Source organism: Alternaria rosae (genome assembly GCF_020736505.1).
Source record: "Alternaria rosae strain MPI-PUGE-AT-0040 chromosome Unknown BKA58scaffold_10, whole genome shotgun sequence".
NCBI classification, from domain to species: domain Eukaryota; kingdom Fungi; phylum Ascomycota; class Dothideomycetes; order Pleosporales; family Pleosporaceae; genus Alternaria; species Alternaria rosae.
Window position 1 is genome coordinate 282,554 of NW_025763579.1, and position 27,171 is coordinate 309,724.

The window sequence follows — 27,171 nt, forward strand, 5'->3', positions numbered from 1 at the left end:
TACACATATATGATGCATCACTGCAAGCCATGCGTCTGTCTTCGAAACATTGTGGACGCGTTCCTGACTAGAGACGCGACTAACCAGGATGCAATGCACCCTGCATGCGTATACATATGTACGGAACGAGTCAGGAGAGATCGAGGCATCCACCTGATCCATGACCAGCTAAGCTTTAATCATGACCACTTGATCAAGATGACGATGTCAGTCTATTGGTGCTTTTTCTTGGGTAACAGATGCCCAGATGATGACGTCCGCGCTAGTCACGCCAAATAGACTAGGCTTCACGTCCACTGCAACAATGACATACTCCAAAACAAACTCCTAATCCATATCTATACCCACGACCTCCAATTCACTCTTTCAGCACAAAAATCCTACCTCCAAAATGCCGAACACCAAATCTCCCGCCACAAACCCAACCATCATACCCGACCCATCTGCAAACGGTTCCACAATCCGCAAAGCCTTCCTCCTAGAAGCCTTTGCAAACCTCTTCACTATCCCTCTGATAACAAACACACGCTGGACACTGTCCCTCCTCCTCAACAACCCCTCCAGCGACATAAACCCCACTTCAATCCTCTTCGCCCGTCTATTCGGCGGTCTGGTCGTGGCCGGTCTAACATCCGCTTTACTCGCAGGCGCCACCAATACGCGCAATGGTGTCGAGAGCCGAAGACCTACGTATATGCTCCTGGGACTTGGGGAGGCACTCTTGATCCCGATGATCGTGTTGGATTTGTTTGAGGGAGGGGGCCCGGGTGCGGCGCTGAGTAAGAAGGTTGCGGCGGCGAGTGTGGCTTGTTTGGTGCCGCCGCTTTTGTGGAGGCTGTATGTACTTTTTGTGAGGCCGGATTTGCTAGGTCGGTATACGGAGGAGAAGACGGGTGGGGGTGGTGCGAGTAGGAGTGATGGATGTAAGTATTGTCTGCGGAATGGGCGAAGATGTACGCTGATTTGATCTAGATGGTGCTATCAGTACCCGGGAAGACTAAGACGGTGGAGAAAGTGGGAATAGGCTAATCCATGGGCGTGACATCTCATTCCTCGTAGCTTCTCTTTTGAATTCTGTGTCCTGTAGATTGCTTTCCGAACTATAATACTTTTCCATGCCCTACGCACAGGACAAATCTTCCCTAAACGCCTCGCTGAAATCACATGCAATATGTCTATCCAGACCTTCAGACGGTGTAGTGCTTAGTCTGCGAAACCTCCCCATTCCGCCTCAGAATCCTCATCTTCCTCAGCCTCTTCTGTCATCTCCACTTCCTGCCCTCTCCAGCCTCTTAACCTATCATCAGCCAGGACCTCTTTCGCCGCATTCCTCAGCGTCTTCAACTTGCCCTCCTTCGTCATCTTCTCAATAGGCAACACTAATGTCTCCAGCGTCTCCTTCTTATCTTCCTTCTCCCATGCCTCTCCCTCAACTTTCTCCATCTCGTCGACCCAAACATCCATAACGTGGTATCTCAGTCCGTTGGGGATCCTCATGTTCTCGCACTCAAGTGGTGTCTCTTCAACGACGGCATTCCATTGTTCCACCAAGCTCTTCTTCCACTTGTTTCTGCTGAGGAAGGTGAAGGACGCGTTGACGTATTGGCGGATGAGGTAGAGGTACTTGTCTAGCCGGAGCGCTTCAATGCGGGTCCATTCGCGGGACATGGTGAGGAAGAAGGCGCGGATGAAGGGTAGTACGACGGGGGTTCGGAGGGCTGACACTAACGAGGCGAGATCGCGCGACAGGCCTTGCTGAAGGGCGGGTTTGTCTTGCATCCACAGGCCTAGAAGTTTATTGTTAGCCTTTGCACGATGTGTTGCAAAGTGCCTTATCGTGCTGTTCTGAGTCAAGGCAAGAAGGGCGCATACAATAGAAGAGTCCCTTCCATAGCTTCAACAGGTCCAGTTCCGATATTTCTGATTGCGCGCCGAGGTACGTCTTGAGTGAGTCGAGTGCATTGTCGCGAACTTTCTTGTCTGTCGCAAACGTTAGACACTTAGTCAAGTGGCTCCAACGTACATTGTGCTCATACCGCTAGAAGCTAGATTCCTTATGAAAGGGTTATTTTGCGCGTCTGATGCCATGATGTGCTGTAGTATGTGTGATATGTCGCGACGATGTCTTTGCTCAGAAGCCTGACATGCGGGCCGAACTTTTTTTGGAGGGCGCTAAGATAGAGCGATAAGGCACCATGGCCGCGCCACATGCATTTTAGCGCACGCTGAAGAACTACACTACGCATTACCGTTGCTGGGATTCAACTTAAGTTTTCTCTACACCGTGATCTTGAGAAGCTTGTTCTAAAGCATATGACGACTAGATGTACGGTGCACGGCTAACGGGTCTGCAAGGCCTGTACTACGGTTCCACCGACCTTGACGCGTAACTAAAGTCTAATGGTGCGAGACCCGAAGAGCGTCTCTCTACAAACCGCTTAGAATGTTTAACGATGTTTGCAAATCTACTAAACTACTGTTCAAGTGGTTAGGAATTAACTAGTGCAGACTTAGCTTAGCACGCTAGCTGTACTGTCTGCGCGTCTGCTTACTAAGTAATGCCTGCTGTTAGAGTAACAAACTAACTCTAGCAGTTAGGTGCCTAACTTTACCTTTGTAGCAACGCAAGAGAAAGGATATCTAACGTAAACTTTCTACGTTAACTATTTGTTCTACATAGTATCATTGCTAGGATTTAGAATTCCTAACTACCTAGATATTCTATCGTTCTCTTGGTAAGTAATCGTTAGTTTATCTCACACTCGCAGTCTATCGCGTAACGCAACAAATGCTCTACACGCAGCTCGAATTCATTACAAAAGATTCCAAGCATGCTGGCTAAGCCGAGAAAGAAGACTAACGCGATGCAGTCACATCGTAGGAAATGCCATCTATGGTCGTAATCCCGACTAACGGACACGAGAGGCGTCGTGTCCTAGTAGACCGCGTCAGTATCTTCCAAACGTCAAATGTACGCGTTCTAATACGGAAACTATCTTTAGGTGCACTCTATTATGTCAAATCGCGTTCAGAATGGCGTTAGTACTCCTTCAATTAAATGGTTCGTGCGCGATACTGAACTCAGGGTCTAGGATGAGCAGTATCTAGTACGCTGGACGTCAGAAACGTTGACCACGAAGCCACCGCTCAGCTGGCATTCGGTTAAAGACCTAGTGCGGTGTCTAGAGAAGATCCAAGACTACCTCGAAGTGAGGGAGAAGTAGGCGGCATCTGTATCATGGCTTTCGGCATTTTACTAACCTATATAGGAATCTACCGCTACCTTCGACTTCGGCGACACAAGTTTCCAGGAAAAGGAAGAGTCCGAGTGAGGGTTCATCGTATGACCGCCGCTCTTCACCCTTCGATCGCCGACTACAAGAGAGCCATACGCCGTCACTCTCTCGATCTTCATCCGTATCATCCGCAGCAACAATCACGTCTTCAGTCAGTGACATATACAACGGCGTCTTGGATGCTAATCAATATGGCTATATATTCTGCCGCCAGGTAATCTTATATCGAGTTCCCCTCGTGTACTTCACTGACATGCGACAGGTCTCAGGTCACGACATACCCGAACTTGACATTCGTACTGTGTCCACGCCAGAGATGAACCGCATTGCGCATCGTTCTAGTGTCGACAAAGCGCTTACGTACATCCGAAATGAGTATGTCCGGAGACTAGCGAAAGTTCCAGGCAAACCCATTCACTTGTTCAATGTGGTAGACAGAGCCACTCCTTCACTGCGCTTCCGGTACATCTCCGAATATGTGCTAGATGAGCAACAAGGTATCTACCGTGCGTCAGTCGAAACACAGCAAGGGTGTCAACAGTGTTCGCCGCACATGGGTCGTGACATCGGATGCGAGTACACGAAGAGGTGTGATTGTCTCGAATATGCCGCAGTAGATGAAAGCCGCCTGGATGAGGAAGGCAGGCGAGAATATCAACTTGCTCTCGAGAACGGAGATTCAACAATGGGATTTCCAAAGAAATTCCCTTACTTTGCCGAGGGCACAAAACGAGAGAAGACTGGCTGCCTAGTACCCTTCTACCTCAACTCCCGTCGTCCAATCTACGAGTGCAACGACCGGTGCAAATGCGGTCCCAAGTGTCGCAACAAGAACGTTCAGTTCGGGCGACAAGTCGAGGTCGAGATCTTTAGGGCGAACGACGGGCGTGGCTGGGGTCTCCGTTGCAAACAAGATCTGCATGAAGGCCAGTTCATCGACACCTACCGCGGAGAGGTCATAACCGACGCGGAAGCCACTCATCGCGAAACCTCGTCTTCGAAAGCAAAAGCATCCTACCTCTACTCCCTCGACAAGTTCGCGGAATCTGAAGGTCTTGAAGAAGAAGACCTCTACGTTGTGGATGGTGAGTTCATGGGCGGACCAACAAAATTCATCAATCACTCATGTGATCCGAATTGCCGGCAGTACACGGTTTCGTACAACAAGCACGATCCGAGAGTTTATGACATCGCGTTCTTTGCACGAAGGTTCATTCCAAAAGGTGAAGAACTGACGTTTGATTATCTCGACAAGGAAGAGGAGGAGGAGATGGACGAGCCGGGAGAGGGGGCGCTTCCTTGTCTTTGTGGTGCGGAGAATTGCCGAAAGTGGCTTTGGACGTAATGATCGTGTCATACAAGTGCACACGACATGTGAGAAAGTTTAGGTCGGCGTCCGAGAGAAGTTTGGATGGCTGTCAGACAAGTGAGGGGGTTATGTTCATGTGACGGCTGCATTGCTCTGCATCAGCAACGAGCGTTCTAACATCTGCATTTTTCGTTTTTTTCAACCATGCTACGACTTCATATGTAGTTCCCCTTCCAGAACACTTCGTTCGTCTCCAAAGTTATGTGTGTTTATGCTGACGAGAAGGCGCAATTAATTGCATACACTTCTCGTCCTTCGTTTTTCAGTGTCATCTAGACCGAACCAACAGTATCATCACTGACTTACTTCCCGAACTACGACCATCACAATAGTGCACACCCACATTGATCACGATCGTCTGGAACGTAACATATAGCGTCGCACTACAACGTTCTGCCACTCATTGACTGACACGTATCAGATCTCGTAAGACTGACATCAAGTCTCCGAAAAAGTACCAGTGAACCCCTCGATAGTCTACCACACGTACCAAATATTTCACGGATTAGCCCCATGTCAGCCCAAGGGGGTGAGGATGCCACATGCCAGTGGGTCAGGAACCGTAGTTTCGGGTGGATTCGAAGTACGCAGCTCTCTTCTCTTAGCAGTCGTGCCATACCGGTGACCTCGCTGTGGAGAGACGGCTCGGTCGCAAAGTGGCAACATTGGGCTCATAGTTCAGCGGCGGAGGCCTTCGAGCCATAGTTGGCAAGTGTGATGGCTGCTAGCAACTTCTTCTCACAGAACATGTGTGATAGCAAATCCTGTAGATCAAGTTGCAGGCCATCAATCCACGACATCTGGAGAATAAAGATTCAGGTTCATCGCACAGGCCGTCAAAGATCTGAAGGTCCGCCCCATCCATCTGGATCATGACCCTGATGATGATCCTGGTCTTCATGTGACCGGCCCCGCGGCACCTGACGAAGCGGTTCAGGCACACGGCTGTGTACCCGAAGATCGTCTTTGCCTGGAGTTGGATCATACTTTGGTAAAGATATCCGAAATATTGCTGTGGGAGCGCTACGATTGGGTAAAACAATCATGCTGTGACTGTCGTGCAGCTGTGGCACGGTAGCGTCGTGATGACCCGCCCTTGCGTCGACACGTAGATATCGCGATGTCTGGTACAAGAAAAAAGTAAATAGATGTATCTACACCGTGTAAGTCTAGGTATACGTCAGTCAAGCACAGTCTTCCTTATTAAATCCGCCAGTTGTACCCGGTAAGGGTCTCTACATACCACAAGTCTACTTTCAAGATTGCGCAACCAAAGCACTTCCTTAACAGTGACTCCGGTCTCACTGTGCCACCATAACCTCGCCGCAACACCGACATGCAAATGTTTGCAGCCATTCTGGAAAAACTACGGCTTATCCCCAACACAACAAACGAGGGGAAGACACAAAACGAAGAAGGCATACCATACGTCCAACTCAACGACGAATATGACACAACCCTCAGACTATCATGGACAAATGACCCAAAGAAACTATACCTATCTGCGTGTTTCGACCCGAAGCGCGAGGCAAATGTTGCGAAAGACTACAACATTGACGGTCTCTGTCCAGTGGTCAAAGAAACCAAAGGCGACGAGTTCATCTTACGAGACGACGCGGGCGGATACTATCTCTGGGACGCATGGGTTGGTGAGCTGATGAAGTTCCGGGATTGGTGGATCGAAGGCTTCACGACAAAAGAAGAGTTAGTGGAGAACCTTGTTTGCAACATGACAGAAGCGCAAGCGGATGTGGAATTCATCGATCGAAAGCGTAGAGACAGTGTGGTAGACTAGTCTTACCCTGCATCTTGTAGTTGTCTTGAAGATCGGATCGGGATGGATGCGAGGCGAGGCGAGGTTGGGAGAAAGATGTAGTTTAAACTTTAAGCGACGTCGGGAGCCAATGAACAATCGGGACCCTGACCCACCATTTTTCGTGCCCCATTTTGCTGGTCCGTGACTCCGACGCAAAGGGACTACCACTGATAAAAGCGTCGACGCGGTGATCGTCGCCTGCCATGCCGATACCTGACTGAGACGCGTATTACACGGAAGGGTTCTATTAGTCTGGAATCTCTCTGATCAAACAACAACATGCCTCAGTATCTTGTTCGGCTTGCGCAAGCGCACGAAAGTTTTCGGAAAGTCGAACTACAGGCGCTAGCCAATATTGCAGGAGTGCCTTTACAGTTCGTCAAGTATGAAGAAGACGTAAGTACATTTCATCCACCAGACAGTCTCGCTGTCTCAACTTCGTCAGTCGCGTCTCTCGCAGTGTTGTTTTGGTTCAGATCCCGGAAAAGCAATCCCAGGGTCGCGTCACGGCTTACAAAAGCATACATTTCTGACGATCAAAGTCACCCTACTGCATTGTCGATCTGCCGTCAGAGGCTGCGGCACGAAAAGCCATCGCACGGAGCATCCTCGCACAGGGCATCTACGAGCTATGGGGCCAGGGATCAACATACGACGCCCTTCATGACTCCGTCCGCAGTCTGACCACATCCTGGTGGCCCCAGTACATCACCGCATCTTTCCGCTTTACCATAGAGGGCTATCGCGGTAGTAGATCAAACGATGAGCAACGCGACATCATCGACAGCTTTTCCTACATGGCTTTCAAAGGACCTCCGCGGATGCGAAACCCAGATGTCGCATTCCGTGTCTTTGAAGACTACGACCTTGATGTTAAGAAACCGAAGTACATCTACTTTGGTCGCTTCATTGCCGACTCATGCCGCAACGAAGCCAAGAAGACATTTGACTTGAAGAAGAGACATTACATCAGCACTACATCGATGGACGCCGAGCTCACGCTGCTGACGGCTAACATCGCACACGTGGCACCGGGGAAGTTGTTTTACGACCCTTTCATGGGCACGGGCGGCTTTCCGATAGCATGCGCTCACTTCGGAGCAGTAGTGTTTGGGAGTGACATTGACGGGCGCACTATCCGCGGCCTAGGAGGCAGCGCGAGAAGAGGACAGACGGGGAAGTACGACGTCGTCGGCAACTTCAAGCAGTACGATTTAGAATCAAGTTACCTAGGCGCCTTCGTCTCCGACCTAACCAACACCCCACTGAGGATACCGCCACCCAACAAAGACCAGACGACAGGCTACCTCGACGGCATCGTATGCGACCCACCCTACGGCATCCGCGAAGGCCTCAAAGTGCTAGGATCCCGGCAAGCGCTACTCGACGTAGAGCGACAATCGCACCAAGACCAATTCAAAGAACCCGGGTACATACCCCCGAAGCGGCCCTACTCCTTCACCGCGCTGCTCGATGACATACTAGCCTTTGCAGTCGCAACACTAGTCCCCGACGGCCGAATCAGCATGTGGATGCCCACGGCGAATGACGAGGACATTGAGCTCATCATCCCAAGCCATCCCTGTCTCGAACTGACGTCGGTCTGCGTCCAGGCGTTTAACAAGTGGTCACGCAGACTGCTGACATATCGAAGGCGCAGGGAAGAGGAGGTGCCTGAGGGGGCGGCTGAGGCTGTGAGGAAGGAGTATGAGAAGGGGACAAGGGCTAGTGAATTGAATGATTTTAGGAGGAAGTATTTTCAGGGGTTTAAGGAGTTTGAGAGTATGAAGAAGGAGTTTATTCGCATGAAGGTTGATGCTAAGGCTGGTGAAGAGACAAGTAGTGTGGAGAAGCAGGATGATACCAAAACATAGATACTGTGCTTCAGATCCAATTTTTGAAAACTCATTACGAACTATACAAGCCCGAAAATGCCTGTTCGGTCATCAATAAGTGTCATACCAATCACTTGTTCTCACTCCCCTCCCCCGGATTAACCCTCGCACTCCACTTCCCATCCTCCCCCTTCTCCAATACAACTCTTTTCTCCGCCGCCATTAATGCCAGACCCCCCTTGTTCTGCTCAAACCACACTTCCCCCTGCCTTGCTCTCGATATACACAGCACATCTGTCTGGGCAACCACCGTACCGCCAGCAGCAAGGGCTAGTGCACCAGCCGCTAGGACTGGGCGCATGCTGGACTTTGTGATGTTGTTATGGATGTGGGTTTGAAGACGGTTGATGATGGGTGTACCGGGAGGAAATGGGAACGGAGGTGGTGGGGGCGATGGCAGGGATAGAAGGGGAGTTGAGATGTTTGATGGGCGTGCGAAGAAGCGAATGAGAGAAGGGGGAGAAGGGGCGTGGGATATCAAGATTGCCCTTTGGCATAGGTTTTGGAAGACGGAATAGAAAGCTCATATTTCTGATGTTTTGAACAAGATAATCTCGATAAATTAAACAACGGTGTGTTCGGTTCGATGCTACTATATTTTTAGTTGATCTTGCAAATGTTGTCAAGAACCGTGGTGGACGTTGGGAAGAAAGAGTGAAGAGGAAATGGAGACTGAACTTTCCAAACATGGTGTAGCATTGTCAACGGCACTTCCCTAGATGAGTTTGCGCTGGTACATAGCCTGTAGCTTAACTAAGATCATTTTCACTGGACTATGCTGCGGACTGATTTGACTGCGAATGCATAAAACGGTTGCCTATGTTGGGTAGCCTTTATTTGGACCTTTCAAAGCAGGGTGTGATATTCATTCGAAGACACAACTCTGCATGGTAATTCGCATTGAGTTGAAAGACGAAGCCAACAACCTCTTCACATCCTCTATAGCAATTGGAAGTTAGACAGACATATCTTCACGCACCTTGCTTCCGGAACAACCCTCGCTCATATCTCGCTCTCCTATCGTTGGTTTCATTCGTTATAGGCCCCGCAATAGCCCCTCCTCTTCTGTTCCTTCTGTTCCTCCGAATTCTGTATTGTGTCTTCTGTGTCAAATTCGTCAAGATGATCGGTCCAGTCGTATTCGCTCTTCTTCAAATGCGTATACTTATAAGGTTCTCTCCAAACATTCTTCACGAACTTGTAGGTGTAGTTGTAAATACGGCATTTATCCGGAGGACCTCTCGAACAATGCCAGCCAGCACAGCTTCCATCGTTGGGGATGAGACCGATGTTGTACGGTACTCGACCCTGGCAAGCACGGTCAACGACGTCTCCCATAGTTACTCCGGTCGGGTTTTCCAATGTGACGCAGAAATAACTGGACTGGATAACACCCAATGGCGCCGGACAGTCGTAGTATTCCACTCTGAGAAGCAAGCGCCGGATTGGGGGGTAGGTAATGGGTACGTCCCGCCACTCCGCGCCATCCTCCTTCAGGTGCGGCTTGTTGCAGTGCTTTAGTAGCTGATAGCTGATCTCCAGATGGCCCGGACGCTGCAATCCCAGGCGTTGGCTTCTGTATGTGCCTTCCTTTGTCGGCAACTAAGGTTGCCGTTTAGGAGCGCGGAACTTTGAAAGCAGCGGATGTAGCTTCAAATCAGTCCATGCGGTACCATGCAAAGATGCTTTCTCTTTATTTGTAGCGTCTGGTAAACCCTGGAAGATGCTCAATCCAGCGACTGGTCCGCGTGTGGATGGTAGTATCTTCGGAACTCCAGTGTTCGGAAGGCGTGGCAGAAACATACTCTGGCGGATATCGTTCGTTCTACAGATCATTTCATGCCACTCTTTGTTTGCCAAGGAGGATTGGAACAAATCGTCGTATTCGAGACATCCACCGGTGAAAACCAGAACCTTCAACTCAACCGGAAGACCTGTAAAATTGGGTTCGCACATGGTTGGGGTGTTGTGGATAGCTTTCGTCGGCGAATGCATTGATATATGACTGGAGATCGCTTTGCTGATTGTGAGCAAACTTGAGCCGACTCACGAGATCACACACTTCTCAGCATGTTCCAGATTCTTCACGTGGGATGTTGTTGGAGATCTTGAGCAACAGTATCTGGGTTTTATGTTGATGGTTCTAGTAACGTTGTGAGCCCCTCAGGAGCATGGCGCCACCAGTCTCTACTTCCGTTGCTTGGCATCACCGTTGGTCTCCTTCGCAGTGCTCTTGCCCTCAGACTTCTCTTTCTGCTTCTTCTCAGCCGCCCTCTTCTTTGCGCTCTCTTTCTCAAGAATCTCGATCGTCTTCTCACTGCTTTCCCACAGCTTCTTCTGCAGCAGCTCGTCATCGATCTCTTTCCTTATCCATATCTTTCTCCTACATTCCTTGAGGAAGTATGCTCCTTCTCCACGACCCCACTGTGCCTCCATGGCCGCGTATAAGAAGGTTTGTGCACCCTGGTCAGGGCTCTTCAGCACTAACCACCACAGCGGCCATGTGATAAGGTATATCGCCAGCCCCCACAGCGAGCCAAAGGTAAGGTATCGCCGCATGCCAGGCGTCCGTGTCCAGCCTGGATCGACCATGATTACGCGTGCGTTCATGGGCTGTTTGTCAGGGCGGACGTAGTTTGAGAGATGCTTCTGGAAAGCTACGGCGAAGGTCATGAGCGCGAGCTTGGAGGTTGCGTATACGGTGGAGGGGGTGAAGTCGAGTTGTCCAGGATCTCTCTTTCCATCCTTATTTGCTTTTGTATCGACACCTGGCAGCTTTCCGCCGACGTATGCTGGGCATGTACCGAAGATGATTCGAACGTCTCGATCAGGAGGTTGAGCACGTAGTGCTGGGCTGAGTATGCTCAACAGGTGGAAGTTGGCCATGTAGTTCAGTCCCCATGTTGACTCTAGCCCATCTTCTGTCTGGGTGGCCTTGCCTCCCGGTGGTGTCATTGTGTTCGCACAGAGAATGATCGTGTCTAGTCGTCGTGGCGGTGCGTTGTCAACCCATTTCGTTGCAAACTGACGTATGCTATACAGATCCTCGAGGTCGACATGTTCGGCGGTGATAAGCTCGTTGCCTGTCTGGGTTCGGAGGTCTTCGATGTAGTCGACGAGGAAGGGGTCGGCAAGGGGCTGCCGAACCAGGAGAACAATCTGTGCACCTCGGGTTGCCAGGCCTCTCACCACTTCAGCGCCTATACCAGCTGTTCCTCCCTATACATTATTAGTACAGTAGTTTCACGCATGCACATGAGTCAAACTTACCGTCACCATAACCACCTTGGAATGCATATTCCTCTCGGATCCATTGGTTGCTCCATTGAAGAACCATTTCAACACATACAGGACTGCACAAACAGAAGCGAACTTTAATACGGCCCAGCCGTATGGGATAGAGTCGAGACCCTCGTCGAAGGCTGTGGCCAGGATGTTGACGGGCATCTTGGCTGGTTGTGGGACGGGAAGCGGGAAGGTTCAGGAACGCGGATCTATGCTGGCTCGCTAAGCAGATCGGATCCACGTGGCGTCATAGCATGTGATTGCGCGTCGAAGATAAGATTGTCGCCTGGCTTCACCACCCAGAGTTAACTCTTCACCTCGACTTTTCTTGCCCGGCGGTGTCGCTCCTTCCACCGCCGCAAAACCTTTAATCCACGACGTCTTGTCCCCCTCAGACGCGCCACACGCGACCCACAACGAAACCGCCACGATGTCCGCTCCCACTACAACACCGACAACTGCGGACGAGCGCTATGATGATGAACTTCTTGAAGAAGACCCCGATGTCTCTACAAAGCCTTTCGTCGAACAACGCGCCTTTGGACGCGGTCTCTGGAAGAACCCGATCAAATTCGTCTCCTCCGCCCCCGAAGTACAGCCACCTACCACGTCCACAAATGGCAAGACCATGGCCGAGAAGTACCTTGCGATAATGTTCCCAAACGGCCAGCCACAACCAGCACCTGAAGCATACCCTCGGTGCGGCATATGCGGCGAACCAGTCAAAGAGACCGACCAGCGCATACACTACCTAAGCCCTGCACACCAGGCGGCACTACCGCGAGCGCCCATACCCTCCGCGATCGACCGCACCAGAATGGGACTGAAATATATGGAGAAACACGGCTATGATGTCGATGCGCGACAAGGCCTGGGTACGAGTGGTCAGGGCATGCTATTCCCACTGGTTCCCAAGGAGAAGCGGGACAAGCTAGGCTTGGGCATAGACAAGAAAGAGCACATCCAGAGGAAGTCACTAGGTGGCGCAAGCCGTGCAGATGTTAAAGAGGGCAGGCTTGATGCCGGCAAAGTTAGGAAGCTTGCCCAGGTCCAGAAAAAGAAGGACGCGAAGTTGCAGAGAATGTTCTACGGCAATGACGAAGTGGAGAAGTACTTGGGACAGCTGGATGGCTGAAAGAAGACCGATGACTGACGATTCATAACGACGTGTGTTTCTCAGTCTTTCAGACTGTCTGATATTGACTTCGCGTCGCAGCGCATCATCGGTGTCCATCGAATACTCTGTCTTCGGGCCATACATCGACGGTCTGGCACGACGACTACGACGAATGACCGATCACCATTTACGAGCATACTGTTAATTTTCCCATAGACTTTGTTTACAAGCGCATAGCGCTGGCGTTGGTTTGGTTCGCGTTCAAGATACCCGTGGCTCGACGATCGAGCCCCTTTCAACAACATTTTCTTCAACTACGTCAAAGTATAAATACATCGTATCCACATCAGCAACGACCAGTCAACGTCAGCCCTGGGGTTATGTCAGACTTACCAGGTCTGCTTCTCGAAGACGGCAGGCTCTGCGGTTGCCCCACCATGACAGTCATCCGAGATCTCCGAACCAAAATTTTCACCCCACCATACTTCGCCCGTTCAATACTAACATCATCAGCGAGACTTGTAAGGTTCAAACGATCTAGAGGAATGCAATCAACGTTCTACCTTCATAGTTCGACAATTTTGGCAATTTTCCATCGAAACAACCAAACATCGGTCGCTTAGCTCAGTTGGTTAGAGCGTGGTGCTAATAACGCCAAGGTCGCGAGTTCGACCCTCGTAGTGACCATTCTTTTTGCGGGTTTAGGCTCCTGTCGTTCAAGAAGGCTTGCCCGCGAAATTATACCTTTTTGTCGGAGCAAATCGGTCCAAAATGCATTTTTTTGGATCGGAAAACAGCACCACTCCATGTCTGCATGCATTCCCCAGGGGCTACACAATAGAAAGCAACCTTACGAACACTGTTTCGTCGTCACAATACTGTTTGGTTTCATTAGTAAGAGGTTTCTGATTTGGGTCCACAATTACAGCAGGCTTCGGGAGTCATCGCAAATCGTGGCAAATACCCACATTGCAAACAGCGATGTGTCACCCCACCAGCACACCGAATCAACGCAACCTATCAAAACCGCTGCTAATATTTCGACCACAATTTTCTCAGAACTTACTCTACCGTTTAAGATACCAAGATTGACAACCATCTAATGGAAGAATTTGTCATCAATCACACCAGCAACTATGTGGTGTAGCAGTTTCGCAATAAGTGCCTGCCCGAAAAAGTCTCCTTGGTGTAGTTGGTTATCACGTGGGTCTCATATCTTCACATATGACTGTTCAGTAGAGCAGATATCCCAAGGCCGCCAGTTCGAGTCTGGCAGGGGACATTCTTTTTGCTGGTTGAGGCGTTGCGAAGATACATAGCGTTGCTGGTGTCGACGATATCTGGTTTCTAGATCTTGATTTTGATTTTTGACTATGTCAACTCCGTGAGATGGATATTGCAGGAGATCTTGCATTCTTTGCCTCACTAAATGCGTCGCACACTGTCGTTCTCGAAGGGTAGGCTACAGTATCACTTACACGTAACTTGTAGAGACGTTGACAACAGTAGCATTTTGCAGGCAGCAACAAAGTACAATTTTGGCGGACTACCGGACTCAGCTTCTTACTTCGCCCACACTGCGCCACATGATTCCCTAGGCACAGCAGTGACAGACGTTGACAGAGAGGTAAACACGCCAACAGTTGCACGCAGAACATAAAGAGCCGCGACACAGGTTATACACCTCTTTGTTCATAAACACTCACTCGTCAACTAACTACGCGGACACTACGCAACTCGCACGATGACAGTGCGTTGCTAACATCCACTTAAACACCTAGAAAGCCAAATCACCATTAACTACCTTCTTGATCGTGTCCTCGACAACATCAACAGCGTTATACTTCTCATATTCCTTCTTCACGGCATCGAGTCTTTTCCTGTTCTTCGTCAGCTCCGTGTCTAGTCACTCGCTCTTATCATAGTGGATGAAAGCAGACGACGTACCTGTATGTATCATTTCCCATGACCTGATCAAAAGTCTCGGTGAGGAGTCCGGGCGTTACCTGCGGCAGGGCATGGTAAATCCCGAAGCCTCTGTAATTAATCAGGGTGCCTGTATGCAGTTTATCCTGTCCAGTACCCGAGACGATCATAGGCACACCAGCGCGAAGCGATTGTTGAACGGTACCGTATCCGCCGTTAGTAACCAGAACGTCAACCTACTTGAGTATCAGCAAGTATACATTCACGTCCAACTCCAACCCGGAGCATACATACGTCCGGCAAGGCCAAATCCAACGGAATAAACTTCGCCACCCTCGCATTCGCTGGTATCTCGAAATCCAACATCTCCACATCCGACGTAACCAGCGTAGCCACAACCAAAACATCCTCCCTCGCGCCAAACGCTTGCAACGCCGGTTTGATAAGCGCACTAGTATCATACACCACACTGCTAGAAGAAACAGCTACGATTTTCTTCCCCGCGGCCTTCGCTTCAAGAACATCGCCCCACCACTCGGGGAGACTATGTTCAGCGATACCCACGGCAACGGGCGCGCCCATGAAACGGAGATGAGGACGCCAGTCACTTCGTTCCCATTCGAAAGCCGGGATTCCGTATTGTAGATAAACATCCGAAGCGTGCACCATCATGTCGTACAGACTGGGTGTCGTTGTTGTAGCGCCCATCTCAACGAGCAGAGCGTCGATAGCCGCTTTAACGGGCGTATCAATTGGATGCTCTCTGTTATGCGCTTGCTGAGCTTCAAAATGTACTTTCTGGCTCTCCGGACTGGTATCTGGGTATCTTCCTGAGCGGAAAGGAAATGTGTCGTTGCTGGCTGCTGCGTAGGGAGCTAGGCCAATGGCGATAGATGCGTCGGGACGGAGACCAGGTGCGCCGTGAATAACGGGTCCGAGACCGCCGAATGTGCAGTCGAAGAGGAATATCATTTTCTCCTTCTCTCCGTACTGTTGTCGGAATTCGCGGAATGCGCGTTGCAGAGTGCGGTATTGTGCTGGAATCGTCTTGATGAAGATGTTTTTGAAAGCAAAAACTTCTTGTTCATCACCGCGTAGACTGATGAATTGGCCTAGGTCTTCGTTGGACAGGATTTGAGGACCTTGGCCTTCGATGCCGATGTATGTTGCGCCGATTGATTCGATGTAGTCTGCGAATTCGGGGCCAGAGATAAAGTGCACGGGGTAGCCGCGGGAGATGAGGCCTTGGGTTATCGTTGTGATTTTTTCCATGTGGCTGAAGGCGGGGGTTGCGGCCATGATGATGGGGGGTTTGGTGAGTGCGGGCTGCTGACCGAGGATTTGTGTTGCATGGTTGAAGATGGAGGTGAGGTTGCCTAGCTGGAAGTAGAGTACGGCGAAGAGTAGGGGCACCAGGCCGGCGACGTACAGTGATCTCTGGGCCATGGTGTTTCTACACAGAGCTCAATCTCGAATTCTTCGAGCAGAGAGAAGTGGGTATGACAACTTGGGTGTTTCTCCACGTCTTTGTATGCCTATGTCACCCCTCCCCTCAAACTTACGCCCAGTAGGTAGCACGGCGCGCTGGCATTTAGGCCTCCCACAACATACTTGGCTTACTCCCAATTTCTCACTCTGCGGAGACGCGTTCAAGCCATTCGAAGCAAATGCTGCCTGTCAGATCAAGCCCCGTTCCTCGTGTGAGCGTAGACTTGTTGTCACATCGTTCATAGCCAATAAGTAAACCCGGAAACAGATCATCATCGGTGGCCGTATCAGTACTCGTCGTAGTGCTTACATCGCTTGTTGCACGGCGCGTATACTCGTTTTCCTATCTGGGCATAAAGCTGAGAAGAATCGCGATAGCCGCTGGCAAAGAAGCCAATGTGTGTTATCGCGTGTTGTCCAGTAGATCGAGTTGGCCTGCAAGACTCAAGCGTGTCTTCCATCCATGCGCAATGACATCACCGTCCACCTGCACCTCGAAGTCATTATCACGATGAGCCTCACTATTGCGCAAAAGCATGATATGCAAGTTTGATTGTACGTGTAATCTCGAACTTATTTGAATTTGAAACGCTATGCAGATCTCACTCCACCTCCACCCTCACATCTACAAACTCGCCCTCTCACCCCCAAGCTTCTTCCCCGTAACCCCCGAGAACCACGCATCCAACGCCTCACACGTCCCCTTACCTTCCGCCAGCTTAACAACGACACCAACATAGCCATCAGGTCGTACAACAACAACACCACCTGTCTGCTCATCAAGACCCATCTTGGCATGCGCCGCAGCCTTTGCATCAGGCACCCTTTGGTCCCAGACATCATCGGCGTAGACGTGATCTGCGTACCGGCTGAAAGGCTGAGGTAGTTGTTCGTCGATGTGGATACTTGAGCGTGGTGCCGAGAATACTAGTGCTAGAGAGAGGAAATCGGTGTGAGGGTTGTGGCGTTCGTGGTACCGGTCTTTCTCCTTGATGTCGCGGTGGAGGAATGTGCTGAAGAAGGATGTAGGAGATGACATCTGCGTCGCTAGATCCTTAAGTGCCGTTGCGCTCTTGTCTAAGCTACCACCAAAGATGAACATGCGGTACGAGCCGTTCATGGGGATTTCTTGTTCGAGATGTACGACATTGGCGTCTACGACTCGTGTGACGGTTGCGGGGGTCATGATTCTGCCTGTGCGTTGGCTTGTGCCGTTTTGGTAGGAGAGTATGAGAGGGTGCTGTGCGGAGTGTTCGGGACCCCAGTTTATCATGTTGGGGTTGTACGCTACGCCGTATCCGCTGGTGAACTCGCAGCTGGCTTTGAATGTCTTGATGAATTCGTTGTCTTCCGGTGCTTCTTTTGCGGATGCGCCGGCGACTTCACCGGCTGAAGGTATCCGTGCGGAGAATAGCTTTGCGTAGCGGGCGTCGAAGTCGAGGAGCGATTCGGCGATGAGTTTTCGTTCGGACTCGTATGTCGAGAGGAGGGACCGGGGCGCCCAGCCGCTCTCTACATGATGGATCTTCCATGCAATGTTTACTGCGTCCAAGAACGCTGTGTTCATGCCCTGGCCGGCCTTGGGGCTGTGTGTATGGCATGCATCACCCCCCATGAAGACGCGCTCGTCGAGTGTATAGCGTTCAGCAATACCCTGGCCGATAGGGTAGACAGAGTACCATTCCACGCGGTCCCAAGAGATTGTGTATGGTTCAAAGATCTTCTTAGCACGCGCTTGAACATCTTCTGCGGTGGCAGATTTCCGTGGGTCCCAGTCTTTGTCTGTGGAAGATGCGACTTGGATATACAAGCGGACCATGTTGTTTTCGCGTGGGATGATCATAATAGAACCGTTATCTGAGTGGATTGTGCATTTCATCTGCGTCGCTGTTAGTACTCAAAAGAGCAAAAAAACTTGGAAAAAAACATACCTTGATGTCGGGGAAGTTCGTCCTGACAACTCCATCCATCACACCCCAAACATGCGCGATAGGGTCCTTGTAGATCATCTTGACACCCAGTTGGTCCCTTACAAAACTCCTCGCTCCCTCTCCACTGAACAAGTACTTTGCGCGTACAGTCTCCTCGTGGGTACCATCAACATGCGCCAAGTTGACCTCAACAGGATACGTCTGATCCTTGCCATCATTCTTGAAGCCCTTGATCGTCCAGGGTCTCTGGATCTGACCACCATTCTTCTCGATATCCGCAATAAACGTCCTCTCAATCAAACCCTGGTGAAGAAGCGTAGTGAACGGATACCGCGCATCGATGAACTTGGGACAACTAGCCCAAGTACCCGTCCTGTGAATACCCTTTTGCGCCGGGTCCCAGAAAGCCACCTCGTAGACCTTTGCAGGTTCATATTCCATAATCTTGCGCTTAAGGCCCATGTTGCGTAGAAGATCGAGAGAACGCGGCTGGATTCCGTCTGCGCGTCCAGTGGCGGTCGGCTCAGGTCGATTGTCAATGTGCTTGATCTTGTAACCCCATCTCGCGAGACATGTTGACAGACAGAGACCAACAGGTCCCGCGCCTACGATAACGATATCGTAATTTTCCACCGCCATTGCTGTTTTTCCCACCCAAGGAGATGGCTTTCAAGAGACACAGGTGTGACGGTAACGGATCCGGGAATACGGATGATGGGAGGCCCCACACTCGACGATCAAAGATCAAGCAATGTCTTCGCTGGTAGCTACACCGAAATGCTCAATGCATGCGACAAGGCGTAAAGTACGAGTTCGATAAAAGTCTGTTAAAAGGGTATAAAGTATATTAACTCAAACAGCAGTAACCGACGATCCCAGCGAGCATCGCCGGCTCTTTAAGAAGAATCGAGAAATCCATCATCGACGCCATCAAACCACGGACCAAGGCTAGTGTCGGCCGCGTCTCGTCATGGCAAGACAACTCGGGAGTGCGTAGTGCACGCCGGCACACGATTTCGGATGTCCCAGGGCCTGGGGGACTGGCATACGTGGGTCGTAGCGTGCGCCGAATGGGCATGCCGTCATGTTGCGGGGAGTCTGACTAGGCGTTGGCGGAACTGATGCGCGGCATTTTGGTGCCAAGACTCATCTCACGCTTTCCTTGATAGGGGGCTAGTGAGGTTGTGACGCGCAGCAGCGATCAAGCGAGGCAGACGAAGCTGACATGGAGTATCGTGAAGTGGAGTGCTTCGGTCGCTTACATTTACCGCTTCTTCTTCCCTTGATGTTCGGTGTGTGAGAAGGATTCCTCTTGCTTGTTGATTTCGTACGAGGGAGCGTGGACTGCCAATGATGGTGCAGATAATAGGGCCGAAGCTTGTCGTTGAGATGAAGATAAGACTGCACGTGTAAGAAAGACTACGCTTGCGAGTCCCGAGTGTGCTTCCCGTAATGTTTATCTCGTGGCTGTTGTCGCAAGGTGTCATAGCTTCGTCTGGACCTGTGCTGCTAGTCATCGAACACAATCTGAATTACGCCGTGACGGTCTTGAAATCCTCCGTCTAGATACTGAAATGTGCCGTCCAGATGTTGAAATTGGCCGTGGGGAAGTGGAATGAATCGCGAATCACGAGATTTCTTCAGGAAAGTTTTGAATCAAATAGATCTTCATAATGCTTGCGAGGCGACAAATCTTCCAGGATGCGAGCTTGTTTAGAGATCGGCATTCATGTTGTATCTTGTTCGTATTCCTCATACGCTCATTCAAATGCATCCAGTAAGTACCAAGATAATGCGAGTCCGTAGAGCAACTTGCCCCGGTAATTGTACTTCTGTATTCGTACAATCATGTATAATACCAATATATACCAGAACCCAGACGCCAGCGCCGTTCACATAAAGCCGACTAAGCTTTGTGTATAATGATGGGACATGCCGCATGAACGCTGAAGCCCAGACACGGCCAAACATGCTGATGATGCACAAAGGCTGCATCAAGTCAATCTGTCGCCTCCACATACTTCAATCGAAGCCAGGTCCCGGTAATGCCCCGCAAGCTTTTGCAGCATTGTGTGGCAGCCGGCGAGGCTTTCCCGCTTCATCTCCGCCAGTGGTGTTCGATCCAAAGTGGATGGATATCTTCAAGATACTGTCATGTTGCCGAGTTGGGCGGCCATTCTCTCCTCTTCCTTTCGCGCTCGCGCTGCCTCGGTCTCCTTTCTCATAGTCTCCAGGTTCCACTCATCGCCGTCACCCTCTTCGTCATCACTGTCCGCGTCGCTGTCTTGTGCCCAATCGCCCTTCTCGAACATAGCCCTACCAGTGGCCTCCTTCATCTTCTTAGCCTCCTCCTCAGCCTGCTTCTTGTCGATACGCTCCTTCTTCCATTTGGCGAATGTTTCGGGTGTGACAGGTGTGAGCTTGCCGGTGAGCTTGTGTCGTTCAGATTCTAGGAAGTCTTCGAGGGTGAGGGTGTTGAGTGGTGAGTTAGCCATCAAGGCCTTCTCGGCGGCGCGCTGTTCCTTAGTCTTGATGACGAATCTGAAGAATATGTTAGTTTCGATTCCAGGACATGAACATGCCGTATGGCGAAAAAAGGATGAGAATACGTACCCAGGTGGTAGAGAGTGCTTATACATGCACTTGTCGCCTAGAATATAGGTCAGCGCGCGCCTCACATACATTTCGTTGTCCAGACTCACCTCCGTTCGGGCATGTCCAGAACCAACCATACTTCTGGTCCTCGATAGCCTGAATAAAGTACTTGCACACTTTGTCCGTTGTTGTCTTTGGGTTGCCGTGCTTGCTCAGAACGACCTGTCGCAGCTTGTCTTCGTCCCATTCATCCATGTTATCCTTCTTCCGTCGTTCCTCTTCCTCTTCCTTTTCTTGATCTCTGTTGTCGGTGTACAAACTCCGTTTCTCCGTCTTGCGCTCAATGGCCAGGTCATGGCTGAACTTGCACTTCTTGCCCTTTTCGCAGTTTCCCTTTTTGTAAAACTGGCATAGTACGGTCTTGGGATCGGTGCCAAAGGGTACTTTCTGGACCTGCACCGGCTTGAAGAGCTCAGCGGTTTCTTTGCGTGCCTGCTCTGCCGCCGCCTTGTCCTTCTCGCGCTGGGCTTTCTCAGCGGCCTTGCGCTTTTCTTCGGGCGAGCCACCTGATGCGGTGGTGGCTTTAATCTGCGCAATCTGCTTCTGGGCGGCTCCTCCCTTCTTGTTTTTCATACCAAAGGTCTTGTCCACCGCGACCTTCTTCACCTTGGGCTGCTCGCCCTTGCCTTTGGGTGGCATCTTGGCTTAGTGTTTACGGACGTTGAAGTGACAGTGGGGTGGGCTGGTTTGGAAGATTCCAATGATCCGGGCGCCTTGAAGAGTCGAAAATTCGTTGCCTGGCGGGGGGTATGGGACCTGGATCGTGTGTGTCAAAGTGAGAATGACGCTGTGTGGGGTGGAATTTCGAGTGGCGGAGCATCTGGCGCTAGAGCCAGCCCTACCTTCGCCGACATTCCCGAAGCTTCAAGGTGGCCTTCACATGAACCCCAAGAGTCAATCGCTGCGCATCCAATACTACCGCGACATTCCCGTCTCCCGAGTCACTCTGTCGCGTCTAGCTTCCGTAAGCTCTTGGCATATTCGTCTCGTCCATTGGATTTACTAACAACTCCGCAGCGCCCTTGACGCTTCACACCCTCTCGCCCAGCTACACTCGACGCGCGGTCGCACCCAAGATGATTACCGACAGCCAACTTTACTCGCTTGCCATCTTCCTCGGAAGCGCTGCCATGCTGCTCATAGTCCTGTACCATTTCCTTGAGGTCAATTCCGACGATCACAAGGTGGAGGAAAAGCCCAAGGCCGCGTCAGGCAAGGTCAAGGCATGATCGCGCGGTGCATACGTGGAAGAAGGGGTACAACAAGGAAAGAGGCTGGGATGAGGATGAAGGATACTACTTGCAGATCGGAGACATCTGTCGAATGGGAGCATGGAGTTTTGGCGTATCAATATAGTGGTTTGGTCGCTGATGGATTTAACATGGTTGAATTGGCTATGGCTTACGCATGGAGACATGCTTCGGTTTCCTTCGACTGCGCGCCCACAAAGACTCCCAGTGCGCCTTGTCCTCGCTATGGGTATACGCGTACTTATACAAAATTATCAAATCTGAAGTTATTCGCAGTCCTCAATCCTCGGCATCTACCAGCTCCTCCTCCTCCTCCTCGCCTTCGATGAAACCCCTTCGACGCTTCTCGTTGGCAAGCGTTACGCCTCCACGATCCATACCGGGCCCACCAATGCGCTTCTTGAATGACACAAATCTTTCTTGCGCATCGCGGGCTTCTTCTTCCGCTGAGCGCTTGGGTGGACGTCCGCGACCGCGACCCTGGCCAACGGGTGCCTGTGACGACATGCTCAGTTTTTCTATTCGCTCGCGCTCGACTGCAATACGTGGTGTGACTTGACGTCCTTGCGCATCGCTAAGATATGCCTCAGAATCATGCGAGTCTATGGTTGAGAGTGTTAGATCGTTTCTTCCAAGTGTTTAACCATCTAAGCCCATCAATGATCTTCCTTACCAGAGAGACCACCAGTCGGGCCATCACCAAGCTGCCATGACAGAGGACTGATATGGGCTTCGTGTATGTGATTGCGCCAGTTGCTCTCTAGATCGAAGGAATGAGGCTGATGACGCTCGATGCTCATATTCGTCATAGGGTCGTAGTTGGTGACTTCTTTGCCGCAATCATCCCACAAGCATTCCAGAGTGTTGTGAACTGTCTCCTTGCGATGCACCTTGTATATATGCTTTTGAAGCGTCTCTAGATTGTGTAGATCCGCCTGACAGTTCTGCCACTTGCACTTATACGATCGATACTGCGGAATATGGTTTGCAACACTCGGCGACCGGGGATTGGTACGAATGGGCTCGTTGCGCAATGAGCTCGGTTGCGACGGCTGGTGCCTGAGAGGACCGGTGTGACCGTTCATAGCTGGGCGAGACTGCGCAGCCGCAGATCCATGAATTGCCTTCCTCCACCCAATTGGGCGGCCCTTCTTCTTCGGCAGTGGCTTGCCATCAGGCCCATACTCCGTAGCGGAGCGAAATGCTTGATATCCAACACCAGCAGCACCGGAAGTAGGACGTGGGGCACTTTGGCTCATAGAAACGGGGTTACTCGGACGTTTAGGTGTCACTGGACCCGCACCGTTGGGGAGGGAGTGTCGAGGAGGGCGACCGCGGCGCTTCTGCTTAAACGGATTGATAGCTTCGGGAAGAGCTTGGGCCTTCTGAGCCCCACCTTCACCAATCGCACTTGGCGGAGCGCGGACACGACGCGCTTCATCGTCGTCGGAATCATCTTCCTCATCGTCTGCATCCCCCGTCAAGGCTTGAACGCTGTCTTTGAAGTACCCTGGCGGTGGTCTTCCTGGATCAATCAAATCCCACCTAATTGTACTGAGATCCGATTCCCAAGTTATCTGTGGTAATATGGTCCTCAGTCCATCTAGATGTTGGTTCAGATTGCGCTCAGACGGATGGCGTCCACAAGCGAGGAGTACGTCTCTCGCTATTGTTGCGGGATTGTAAATATTCCGGCGAAGAGCGTTCTTCTTTTCGAGTGGTTCAACATAGACCTGATACCGGAGTTCATTAGGAGGCGGGTGAACTAGCTGCGACGCAGACGCTTGTGGCGGATATGAACGAGTGTTTGCTATGGGGAAATTCGGGTTTGAAGGTTCTTCATCGACGGCCATGGCATCCTGATGCGAGTATAATGCGTACGGATCTGCGTTCATTCTCTTGCGGGGTGGACCCATGTCTTCTTCTTCTGAAAGTTGGGTCAAATCAACTAAATCGCTCAGGTTGCGTTTGCGAGCGGCTTCTTCTTTGTTTACTGGCTTCCTTAGCTCAGGCTTGATTGGCACCATTTCGGCGACGGGTGCAGGCACAGGTGCAGGTGCGGCCGACGCGCTCCCTGGAAATGACGGGTATGAGCTTCCGTTCGCTGGTGAGGCAGCTGCTGGCGTGTATTGTGGAGTTGGCGCAACGGGGGTCGCGACTTCCTTTCTCATAACGGCAGGCGAAACTGGCGGTTTCTGAACTGGAACTGGGGCCGCCTGCACTGCATTGCGAGATGCTGAATTCACATCTGGTACTGCCATGAGTAAGCTCTTAGCGAACACTGGACGATCTAGCTTCAGTCCCATTTGCTCTAGTTGTTCGCATAACTCAATGTAGGAAGGGTTACTGTTGAGTAGGCCCAATATCTGGCTTGGTTCAACTTTGTGAACGTCATTTTGGGCGTTGAGATATGCTGCTGCTGCGCTCGCCAGATGTGCCTTCTTCTCGGGTGGCCAGTGAGGGTTACCCGCGGGTCGAGTGGGAGTCGGCTGAGCTTGTCTGACGGGGACAGCTTGGGGTACGGCAGGCGTAGCTGGCTTCACTGTTTGTTTGGATGTCGTCTTCTTCTTTGAGTTTGTAGCTTGGAGCGTGACGGTTTGAGCAGCCTGTGCCGGTTGCGGGGTAGCAGACTGAGGAGCGGGTTTATTTTGCGCAGTCGGAGACTTGGGCGCTTTCGCTCTGCGTTCTTCTTCCCAGATTCGAGCTAGGAGTGTCGGGTCTTTGTTGTTCAGCTCTCTCATCTTAGCCATCATTGCTCGGATCTCGCTCTCCAGTGCTTCAGCAGGGCCGTCGCTGTCAGGTGCTGCAGAAGCCGCTTCTGTCGCGTTCGCCTGCTCCTCTTGTTGATTGCGTTCCTCTTCTTTCTTCTGCTCTTCTATCTTGCGCATCTCCTCGGTGATCCTCCCTTCTTCTGCGCGCGCTGCATCTTCGATCGCCTTTTGCGCAGCCTGCTTTCGCTGATATTCTGTCCATGGGTCATAAACTGCCATGGGGTCTACGGTTGTGGTGCCCTGTGCACTGTATGTGTCCGCCATACTGGCGGGGGGTGCCGGTGGTGGCGGCACAATCGCAGAAGGCATTTGCGCGTTGCCATAGTTGTAGGCCGTTGACGATGTGGCGTTCTGGGAGTTACGCGAAGCTTCAGCAGCAACGCTAGGGAGCTGTCGAGCATTGTAATCGCCATAGTGCTGGTTCGCCGTAGCGGTCATACCTGCGCTCCGTGAGTTGCTGACGGGCGCGTTGTTGTACTGGGGTTCTGCTGGACTGGCAGAGCGCTGTTGCTGCTGGGTGTCCATCGCTTGGGCTCTCTGAGTCTGGGAAGGGTACCCTGTCGTCACGGCCGGTGATGGCAAGCCTCGACTCGTTGGCTGCGCGCGGTTGTCGTTAACGCTGCGTGGACGCGCTTGCGCTTGTCCGTAGTCAGCGTGGGGTTGTTGCGCCTGTACTTGGGGCGAATGCGAACTGCCGGCGGCATAGCGACTGGAGTTCGAAGAGGCGGCCGTATTAGTTGCGCTGAAGCCCGCTTGGGTGTTCGTTGGCGCGGTATTGTTCGTATACGATGTCGAGCTGCTCATGTTCCGCAAAACCTCGGCGGCGCCTCTGGTTGTCTCTCGTGTCCCGCCATAGTTGTTGCTACTCCATGGATTATCTTGCACCGTTCCATATCCACTGATTTGATTCGCGTACGATTGCGATTGGTAGGAGACGTAGTCTTGGACTTGGGTCGTCGGCGGCTGCTGATATTGGCGGCTCGGTTGCGCGACGCTGTTCGCAGCGGGTGCTGTCTGGTATGCCGAATACTGTTGCGCCGGGCTTTGTTGATACGGGTAGCTATAAGGGTTGTAGTTGTTCGATGACATAGCAGCGTATTCCTAAAGGTCTGCCAGCCCTTCCGGAGCCACTATGTAGGAAATATTGGATCGCTGCATGGGGACCGTGGTTCGCGTGAATGGGCTCGGGTAGGCGTGAGCGGGGATTCAGGTGGGTGTAGATGTAACATTAATACAGCACTCTGGTATCGTCCGTACCGAGGCTGCACCGAGGCGCAATGTATGCGCTGGTCGAGAGAGCAGACTAACTGCGACGCATGCTGAAAGTGCGCGACCGGCTCGGCGATGCGCTCGATGATGCAGACGCGACTTGCTGCGCCGGACTATTCGGCGCGGCGAAACGTTCCCTCCGGCCGCGCTAGCGAAGCGAACCCGCCCTAGCAGAGGCACATCTCACGACACCAATTTTGTGATCGCGACACGAACTTTGTCTACTAACCCGACAACCCGCCAATTCCACAGCAAAAATGACCAAGGTTAACGCAATGGTCGCGAGCTCTCGACGCAAGTCCCGAAAGGCGCACTTCAGTGCGCCGAGTAGTGTGCGTCGGGTCATCATGAGCGTATGAAGAGACTTGGAACATTGCATGGGACATGTTCTAACAACCTTCAGGCGCCACTGAGTAAGGAGCTCCGCGAGAAGCACGGAGTGCGCAGCATTCCCGTCCGCAAGGATGTAAGTATCTAGATCTTCTCCCCCAATTTTGTCGTATGCTGACTTTTCCTAGGACGAGGTCATGGTCGTCCGCGGCTCCAACAAGGGACGTGAGGGCAAGATCTCCTCCGTCTACCGCCTCAAGTACTGCCTCCACGTCAACGGCAGTGCGTAGCCCTCCATCTCCACACGCCAGCAGATTTACTAATTCACAACACAGTCGTTCGCGAGAAGAGCAACGGCCAGTCCGTCCCCATCCCCATCGCTGCCTCCAAGGTCGTCGTCACCAAGCTCAAGCTCGACAAGGACCGTGAGCAAATCCTGGAGCGCAAGTCCGCCGGTCGCGAGGAGAAGAAGAAGCAGAGGGAGCAGCAATAAGCGTATCGTCCCTTTCTGTTGACGACACACTACGGCTATGAGGGACATCGACACGAGCATCCCCGTCCCTAGAGGATGAAATGCATATCATGGGTTCACGGTTTGGGCATGCGACACGCGCATGGAAAAGCAGGGCGTTATACCGGCTTCTAGCTCGAACAATGGACTTGCCATCATGCGGCCCCGTCGAAGTTTTCTGTTCGAAATGATACCACGATGGAATGGAGTTTGGCAACGAATGAGATTTGTTACTCCAGCCGTCGTCGTGACACTGCACGTG

At 51.6% G+C, this 27,171-nt stretch overlaps 13 protein-coding genes and 2 non-coding genes across 15 annotated transcripts; 9 read left to right on the forward strand and 6 right to left on the reverse strand.

Annotated features, from left to right (window-relative positions):
* Window positions 1-391: 391 nt before the first annotated feature.
* On the forward strand, window positions 392-1,001 carry BKA58DRAFT_443495 (uncharacterized protein; the record flags this gene model as incomplete). The annotated part of the gene is made up of 2 exons (XM_046173984.1): window positions 392-923; window positions 973-1,001. 2 exons carry the CDS (start codon window positions 392-394, stop codon window positions 999-1,001), a joined length of 561 nt encoding a protein of 186 aa, XP_046021143.1.
* Window positions 1,002-1,203: 202 nt separating this feature from the next.
* BKA58DRAFT_323172 (nucleolar protein-like protein NOP52 variant) lies at window positions 1,204-2,088 on the reverse strand (the record flags this gene model as incomplete). Its single annotated transcript, XM_046167901.1, has 3 exons — window positions 1,204-1,787; window positions 1,873-1,980; window positions 2,037-2,088. The coding sequence occupies 3 exons, from the start codon at window positions 2,086-2,088 to the stop codon at window positions 1,204-1,206; spliced, it is 744 nt and encodes a 247-aa protein (XP_046021144.1).
* A 926-nt stretch (window positions 2,089-3,014) lies between these two features.
* On the forward strand, window positions 3,015-4,641 carry BKA58DRAFT_443497 (uncharacterized protein; the record flags this gene model as incomplete). Its single annotated transcript, XM_046173985.1, has 4 exons — window positions 3,015-3,038; window positions 3,093-3,220; window positions 3,270-3,510; window positions 3,559-4,641. The coding sequence occupies 4 exons, from the start codon at window positions 3,015-3,017 to the stop codon at window positions 4,639-4,641; spliced, it is 1,476 nt and encodes a 491-aa protein (XP_046021145.1).
* A 1,218-nt stretch (window positions 4,642-5,859) lies between these two features.
* BKA58DRAFT_392045 (uncharacterized protein) lies at window positions 5,860-6,523 on the forward strand. The gene has a single exon (XM_046170967.1). The coding sequence runs from the start codon at window positions 6,002-6,004 to the stop codon at window positions 6,458-6,460; it is 459 nt and encodes a 152-aa protein (XP_046021146.1). The 5' UTR covers window positions 5,860-6,001; the 3' UTR covers window positions 6,461-6,523.
* A 121-nt stretch (window positions 6,524-6,644) lies between these two features.
* On the forward strand, window positions 6,645-8,460 carry BKA58DRAFT_367753 (S-adenosyl-L-methionine-dependent methyltransferase). The gene is made up of 2 exons (XM_046168921.1): window positions 6,645-6,877; window positions 7,024-8,460. Exons 1-2 carry the CDS (start codon window positions 6,761-6,763, stop codon window positions 8,353-8,355), a joined length of 1,449 nt encoding a protein of 482 aa, XP_046021147.1. The 5' UTR covers window positions 6,645-6,760; the 3' UTR covers window positions 8,356-8,460.
* Window positions 8,461-10,563: 2,103 nt separating this feature from the next.
* Window positions 10,564-11,823, reverse strand: BKA58DRAFT_323070 (uncharacterized protein; the record flags this gene model as incomplete). Its single annotated transcript, XM_046167895.1, has 2 exons — window positions 10,564-11,595; window positions 11,647-11,823. The coding sequence occupies 2 exons, from the start codon at window positions 11,821-11,823 to the stop codon at window positions 10,564-10,566; spliced, it is 1,209 nt and encodes a 402-aa protein (XP_046021148.1).
* A 136-nt stretch (window positions 11,824-11,959) lies between these two features.
* Window positions 11,960-13,002, forward strand: BKA58DRAFT_38675 (uncharacterized protein). Its single transcript, XM_046170499.1, has 2 exons — window positions 11,960-12,828; window positions 12,878-13,002. The coding sequence occupies exon 1, from the start codon at window positions 12,092-12,094 to the stop codon at window positions 12,794-12,796; it is 705 nt and encodes a 234-aa protein (XP_046021149.1). The 5' UTR covers window positions 11,960-12,091; the 3' UTR covers window positions 12,797-12,828; window positions 12,878-13,002.
* A 389-nt stretch (window positions 13,003-13,391) lies between these two features.
* Window positions 13,392-13,465, forward strand: BKA58DRAFT_t79. The gene has a single exon. It is a non-coding gene; the product is annotated as a tRNA-Ile (tRNA).
* A 490-nt stretch (window positions 13,466-13,955) lies between these two features.
* On the forward strand, window positions 13,956-14,060 carry BKA58DRAFT_t80. Its single transcript has one exon. It is a non-coding gene; the product is annotated as a tRNA-Met (tRNA).
* Window positions 14,061-14,294: 234 nt separating this feature from the next.
* Window positions 14,295-16,595, reverse strand: BKA58DRAFT_392053 (uncharacterized protein). Its single transcript, XM_046170968.1, has 3 exons — window positions 14,999-16,595; window positions 14,726-14,940; window positions 14,295-14,658 (listed from the first exon to the last, which is right to left on the reverse strand). The coding sequence occupies exons 1-3, from the start codon at window positions 16,148-16,150 to the stop codon at window positions 14,556-14,558; spliced, it is 1,470 nt and encodes a 489-aa protein (XP_046021150.1). The 5' UTR covers window positions 16,151-16,595; the 3' UTR covers window positions 14,295-14,555.
* Window positions 16,596-16,696: 101 nt separating this feature from the next.
* Window positions 16,697-19,018, reverse strand: BKA58DRAFT_38760 (FAD binding domain-containing protein). The gene is made up of 2 exons (XM_046170580.1): window positions 18,124-19,018; window positions 16,697-18,071 (listed from the first exon to the last, which is right to left on the reverse strand). The coding sequence occupies exons 1-2, from the start codon at window positions 18,760-18,762 to the stop codon at window positions 16,818-16,820; spliced, it is 1,893 nt and encodes a 630-aa protein (XP_046021151.1). The 5' UTR covers window positions 18,763-19,018; the 3' UTR covers window positions 16,697-16,817.
* Window positions 19,019-20,264: 1,246 nt separating this feature from the next.
* Window positions 20,265-21,417, reverse strand: BKA58DRAFT_323766 (uncharacterized protein; the record flags this gene model as incomplete). Its single annotated transcript, XM_046167930.1, has 3 exons — window positions 20,265-20,664; window positions 20,737-20,773; window positions 20,826-21,417. The coding sequence occupies 3 exons, from the start codon at window positions 21,415-21,417 to the stop codon at window positions 20,265-20,267; spliced, it is 1,029 nt and encodes a 342-aa protein (XP_046021152.1).
* A 142-nt stretch (window positions 21,418-21,559) lies between these two features.
* Window positions 21,560-22,007, forward strand: BKA58DRAFT_443505 (Oligosaccaryltransferase-domain-containing protein; the record flags this gene model as incomplete). Its single annotated transcript, XM_046173986.1, has 2 exons — window positions 21,560-21,731; window positions 21,796-22,007. 2 exons carry the CDS (start codon window positions 21,560-21,562, stop codon window positions 22,005-22,007), a joined length of 384 nt encoding a protein of 127 aa, XP_046021153.1.
* Window positions 22,008-22,119: 112 nt separating this feature from the next.
* BKA58DRAFT_38734 (uncharacterized protein) lies at window positions 22,120-26,130 on the reverse strand. Its single transcript, XM_046170548.1, has 2 exons — window positions 22,702-26,130; window positions 22,120-22,630 (listed from the first exon to the last, which is right to left on the reverse strand). The coding sequence occupies exons 1-2, from the start codon at window positions 25,886-25,888 to the stop codon at window positions 22,308-22,310; spliced, it is 3,510 nt and encodes a 1,169-aa protein (XP_046021154.1). The 5' UTR covers window positions 25,889-26,130; the 3' UTR covers window positions 22,120-22,307.
* Window positions 26,131-26,325: 195 nt separating this feature from the next.
* Window positions 26,326-26,891, forward strand: BKA58DRAFT_322824 (translation protein SH3-like domain-containing protein; the record flags this gene model as incomplete). Its single annotated transcript, XM_046167879.1, has 4 exons — window positions 26,326-26,421; window positions 26,472-26,534; window positions 26,587-26,680; window positions 26,734-26,891. 4 exons carry the CDS (start codon window positions 26,326-26,328, stop codon window positions 26,889-26,891), a joined length of 411 nt encoding a protein of 136 aa, XP_046021155.1.
* Window positions 26,892-27,171: the final 280 nt, after the last annotated feature.

What these genes read in the sequence shown, in the direction of transcription:
- BKA58DRAFT_392045 (XM_046170967.1), top strand. Translation starts at nt 6,002, where the DNA reads ATGCAAATGTTTGCAGCCATTCTGGAAAAACTACGGCTTATCCCCAAC.
- BKA58DRAFT_367753 (XM_046168921.1), top strand. Translation starts at nt 6,761, where the DNA reads ATGCCTCAGTATCTTGTTCGGCTTGCGCAAGCGCACGAAAGTTTTCGG. An exon ending in TCGTCAAGTATGAAGAAGAC is followed by an intron (nt 6,878 to 7,023) that starts GTAAGTACATTT and finishes TGACGATCAAAG; the next exon opens with TCACCCTACTGCATTGTCGA.
- BKA58DRAFT_38675 (XM_046170499.1), top strand. Translation starts at nt 12,092, where the DNA reads ATGTCCGCTCCCACTACAACACCGACAACTGCGGACGAGCGCTATGAT.
- BKA58DRAFT_392053 (XM_046170968.1), bottom strand. Translation starts at nt 16,150, where the DNA reads ATGGCCCAGAGATCACTGTACGTCGCCGGCCTGGTGCCCCTACTCTTC. An exon ending in TGGATTTGGCCTTGCCGGAC is followed by an intron (nt 14,941 to 14,998) that starts GTATGTATGCTC and finishes ATACTCAAGTAG; the next exon opens with GTTGACGTTCTGGTTACTAA. An exon ending in ATGGGAAATGATACATACAG is followed by an intron (nt 14,659 to 14,725) that starts GTACGTCGTCTG and finishes GACGAAGAACAG; the next exon opens with GAAAAGACTCGATGCCGTGA.
- BKA58DRAFT_38760 (XM_046170580.1), bottom strand. Translation starts at nt 18,762, where the DNA reads ATGGCGGTGGAAAATTACGATATCGTTATCGTAGGCGCGGGACCTGTT. An exon ending in CGAACTTCCCCGACATCAAG is followed by an intron (nt 18,072 to 18,123) that starts GTATGTTTTTTT and finishes ACAGCGACGCAG; the next exon opens with ATGAAATGCACAATCCACTC.
- BKA58DRAFT_38734 (XM_046170548.1), bottom strand. Translation starts at nt 25,888, where the DNA reads ATGTCATCGAACAACTACAACCCTTATAGCTACCCGTATCAACAAAGC. An exon ending in CCCGACTGGTGGTCTCTCTG is followed by an intron (nt 22,631 to 22,701) that starts GTAAGGAAGATC and finishes TCTCAACCATAG; the next exon opens with ACTCGCATGATTCTGAGGCA.